The sequence below is a fragment of the Austrofundulus limnaeus genome, unplaced genomic scaffold (assembly GCF_001266775.1).
Source record: "Austrofundulus limnaeus strain Quisiro unplaced genomic scaffold, Austrofundulus_limnaeus-1.0 Scaffold1872, whole genome shotgun sequence".
Lineage (NCBI taxonomy): Eukaryota > Metazoa > Chordata > Actinopteri > Cyprinodontiformes > Rivulidae > Austrofundulus > Austrofundulus limnaeus.
Genome location: NW_013954274.1, coordinates 19,728 through 24,596, shown reverse-complemented (window position 1 = coordinate 24,596; position 4,869 = coordinate 19,728). Strand labels below are relative to the sequence as shown.

The window sequence follows — 4,869 nt, the reverse complement described above, 5'->3', positions numbered from 1 at the left end:
AAGTCAGACAGAGTGATAGACATCAGACAGAGTGACAGAAGTCAGAAAGAGTGATATTAGTCAGAAAGAGTGACAGAAGTCAGAAAGAGTGATATTAGTCAGACAGAGTGACAGAAGTCAGAAAGAGTGACAGAAGTCAGACAGAGTGATATAAGTCAGAAAGAGTGACAGAAGTCAGAAAGACTGACAGAAGTCAGACAGAGTGATAGACATCAGAAAGAGTGACAGAAGTCAGAAAGTGTGACAGAAGTCAGAAAGTGTGACAGAAGTCAGAAAGAGTGACAGAAGTCAGAAAGAGTGATATTAGTCAGACAGAGTGACAGAAGTCAGAAAGAGTGACAGAAGTCAGACAGAGTGACAGAAGTCAGACAGAGTGACAGAAGTCAGACAGAGTGATAGAAGTCAGATAGAGTGATAGAAGTCAGAAAGAGTGACAGATGTCAGACAGAGTGACAGAAGTCAGACAGAGTGACAGAAGTCAGACAGAGTGATAGAAGTCAGACAGAGTGACAGAAGTCAGAAAGAGTGACAGAAGTCAGAAAGAGTGACAGAAGTCAGAAAGAGTGACAGAAGTCAGAAAGAGTGACAGATGTCAGACAGAGTGACAGAAGTCAGAAAGAGTGACAGAAGTCAGAAAGAGTGACAGAAGTCAGAAAGAGTGACAGAAGTCAGAAAGAGTGACAGAAGTCAGACAGAGTGACAGAAGTCAGACAGAGTGACAGAAGTCAGACAGAGTGACAGAAGTCAGACAGAGTGATATAAGTCCGTCTCCAAGCAACAGCAGCTACAAAACAACCACCAGAAAAAGAAGCTTGATTTGTCACTAGTTGTTTTAACAAAGAAAATGCTGCTAAAAGGATTAAGAAAGTCTCTCCGGTTCAACTCAGAACAGAATGAAACTAAAAACTGCTCCCATGAATGTTTACACCAAGAGATCTCTGATTCGCTCATTTTGCTGTCTATCAAAAAGGGATTCAGCCTCAGACAGATCATCCAATCATCATGCAGAAGCTGAGCGTCTGATAGGCGGGACACAGCCAGTATTTATCCAATGACTCGTCTCATTTCGCTGCAGTCTTTGCTTCACTAATGAGCTCTGTGGAAGCTCAGCGTCTGACTGTTTAAAGCTGTGAAGCTGCAGGAAKGAGGGAGAGGAAAGTCATGTCGCTGCCAGTGATAAGAAGCTGATTCTGAACAAAAGTTGAGTGTGTTGTAGTGCATATTCAGTCAATGACATGTACTCACAACAGTATATATTTGATCACTTATATTTTTGACATTTTAGGGGAAACTGAGCTTCCCTTGCAGTCTTAGAGCAATCACCTCTGTTTGAGTAGAAGGTGGTAAAAGACAGTTCTAATCTAAATCCTTATGAGTGGTCAGTCAAGACTCCACTAAGTGCCAATCAGATGTCAGTAATAGGTTTTGACTGGTAGTTAGAGGTGTCTTAGCCCCAACCTTCWGTTTTTATGGTTACACAACTTGCTTTTGTCTCAAGCAACCCAGAAGATACTAATTCCAGGAGGATCAAAGTTCAATCAGCTGTCCAAGATCATTTACATCAACTTTCAGGGTAAGACTGCTGAACAGTAGCCGAGTTTTTCCCTGTACTTGTCTCAGTACRTTGTACTCCATCCCACCACCTCAGTACACATTCCCTACTGCCCAACAGACTCATCCTATCCCCTAAAGAAATAACAGACCCCTCCCACTAATTGTGCAGCTGTGGTGGAGTGGTTAGGATAGTTGTCCTGGAACTGGAAGGTTGCTGGTTCAATGCCCCATTCCAGATATCTCAGTTGTTGTGTTCTTGGGCAAGACACTTCCCCTGTCTTGCCTACTGATGGTGGTCAGAGGGTCCGGTGGYSCCGRTGCATGGCAGCCCCACCTCTGTCAGTGTGCCCCAGGGAAGCTGTRGCTACAATGTAGCTTACCATCATCAGTGTGTGAATGAATGAGTGTGAATGGGTGAATGTGTAAGTGTAAAGTGCTTTTGGGTCCGGAGGAACTTGATAAAGAGCCACAGTGCCTTGTGAAAGTATTCAACCCCTTTAACTTTTCAACCTTTGGCCACATTTCAGGCTTCAAACATAAATATATAAAATTGTATTTTTTTGTGAAGAAACAACAAGTGTGACAGTTATTAAGTGGGAAAAAATTTATTGGATATTTTAAACTTTAACAAAAAAAAACTGAAAAATTGAGTTTGCAAAAGGATTCAGCCCCCTTGTGTTCACCACCTTTTTGCTGTGATTGGCTGCAGGTCTCYGTCAGCTCTGCACATGGACAGACTGACCTTCTTCCTCTTCCTCATAAAACAGCTGGAGCTCAGCCAGTGTTTGTGAACAGCAGGTTTTAGTTCTTTCCACAGATTCTGGATTGGATTCAGATCTGGACTTTGACTTGGCCAGTCTAATACCTGGATATGTTTATTTGTGAACCATTCCATTGTAGATTCTGCTTCATGTTTTGGATCATTGTCTTGTTAGAAGATAAATCTCTGTTCCAGTCTCAGGTCTTTTGCAGACTCCAACAGGTTTTCTTCCAGAATGATCCTGGATTTGACTCCATCCATCTTCCCTGTTTCTGTTGAAGAAAAGCAACGACTTTCTACATCTTACCTTTTTAAAAAGTGTAGTGAGTAGAAAGTACAGATAATTCTGTAAAAATGTAATGAGTAAAAGTAAAAAGTACGCTGAAAAATAATTACTCAAGTAAAGTACAGATAATCAAAATTTCAACTTAAGTACAGTAACAAAGTATTTGTTACTTTACAATTCTGTTCATTTCTAATGAATAATATTTATTTACAAAAACATTGATGTCAGCACATTTACTTTGAATGAAGAGTGACACAGAAGAAACAAAGCAAAGGGCTGAGGAACACAGCACGATGAAGCGACAGGGGAGTGAGCCARGACACAGGATATTAAAGAGGCGTTAATGAGGAGAAACTCCAGGAAAGATCTTCCCAGGGCAAGGCACGTACACAAATACACACACTGGGAAGTAATGGAAGGACACAGGGAACAGACACAGGAGGAAAAACTCAACAACAACACAGGTCTCAGTATACACTGGGTGAAAATGTAAAAATACCTACGTTTGGATGGATGGATTTTAGAAGAAGAAAATGTAAAAGTATGAAAAATTTGCAAATACTTGGGTTTGGTTTTGTTTAGACAGACTGGGTTGAACAGTTTGTGTTTTCAGTTATCCAACTGAACYAGTTACTGAGTAAAAAGAATACATCATGTAAAAAAGTCAGTTCCATCAGTACACATCACACCTGGACTGGATTATTCAACACTTTGTGAGGTTTCAGCAGGTACAGACCCAGGGCACAGGCAAATTCAAAGGTGCAACAAAAAGGGTTTATTAAAGTAACAAAAAGAGGGCTGAAGGCAGCAAAAGCTTACAGACAAGTACTTCTCAGGAGGAACGGACAGAACACCACACAGGCTGAGGGGAAACAGCACAATGAACCGACACAAGACTGAGACAGGACTTAAATACACTGAAAACTAATGAATGAACAGAAAACACCTGGTGAGAAACACGAGGGTGACAATCAGGCTAATGTGGGGCAGCTGGGCTGAGACACACAGGGGAACATAGAAACACTAGAAAAACCAAGGTGAAAAAGACAAACCATGACACACTTAGAGCAGAATATTTAAAACCAACTCAGAGATTTGTGAAACTTCAATAAAAACTGATTTTAGTATATTTTATGCATGTGGACCACACTGGACCTGTTGTTCCCTCATCCTGACCACACCTCCTAACTCATCCTCACATTTGGCCACGCCCCTCAGTGTTTCTTGTCTGCATGCTTGTTTCTAAAGCTGCTTTGTCATTGTCCAGTTTTACCATGGCTTGCTTCAAATGTTCAATTCTATATGGCCAAAACTTCCATCCAAGACAAACACAACAAATAAGTAAAAGGAAGTCACAAATCAATCCCCATCCTCTGCCAAAATTTCCAAAAATTGAGTTGAGGCCACCTTCCCTCCAATTTTTGGAGCATGAGGGCATGGCAGAACTCACTGGTTGGAGCTTCGGGGTAATACTTCAAGTGAATTTTGTTTTTTAACTGTGTCTGTTTCTGTCAGACTGCGAGTGTAACGGTCACTCCAACCGCTGCAGCTACATTGACTACATCAACATGGTCACATGTGTGAGCTGCAAACACAACACAAGAGGCCAGAAATGCCAGTACTGCCGTCTGGGTTACTATAAAAACGCCTCGCTGCCTCTGGATCATGAGAACATCTGTGTGGGTCAGTACCATCACTGTCAAAACACCAAGCTGCAGACACATCAGATACATGTGGAGAGTCATGTTAATGAAACAGACACTGCACTGCATGATTATAATGACTGATGATCAGTTTGAATCAGGTATTTATAATAATAAGAACCAATAATAATCTGGTGTAATGACTGTGTTTCAGAATGTCAATGTGACCCAGACGGCAGCACCTCTCCTCACTGCTCAGATTCTGGTCTGTGTCCCTGTAAAACTGGAGCCACAGGGAGGCGCTGTAATTCCTGCCTTCCTGGATACACCTGGGGAGGAGGCGGAGCTGGGTGCACAGGTAAGCACAGGCCTATTGTGTCAGCAACATTACACTAACGATAAACAAATGGGGGCGCTCTGGAAGCACAGACCAAGATGGTAGCATAAAGTGGTTGCTCCATGAAGCCTGCATGAAAAACCCAGAATAACCCAGAAAAATAAACTTCTGCTGGATTTTTCTGACTTTCTGTGATGGAAAGGAGGTCAGAAAATGATGATGGATGGATGGATGGATGGATGGATGGATGGATGGATGGATGGATGGATGGATGGATGGATGGATGGAT

At 42.0% G+C, this 4,869-nt stretch overlaps 1 protein-coding gene across 2 annotated transcripts in view; it reads left to right on the top strand.

Moving 5' to 3' along the window:
• The window catches only part of LOC106536550 (uncharacterized protein PB18E9.04c), a 21,767-nt gene that overhangs the window by 9,152 nt on the left and 7,746 nt on the right, over positions 1–4,869 (top strand). Inside the window, exons 3-5 of one of the 2 annotated variants that reach the window (XM_014033851.1) lie at positions 1,499–1,573; positions 4,116–4,283; positions 4,458–4,601. In XM_014033851.1, the coding sequence (XP_013889305.1) occupies positions 1,499–1,573; positions 4,116–4,283; positions 4,458–4,601 (387 nt within the window). The remainder of the gene's footprint in view (positions 1–1,498; positions 1,574–4,115; positions 4,284–4,457; positions 4,602–4,869) is intronic. The other variant, XM_014033852.1, reaches the window with a different exon arrangement.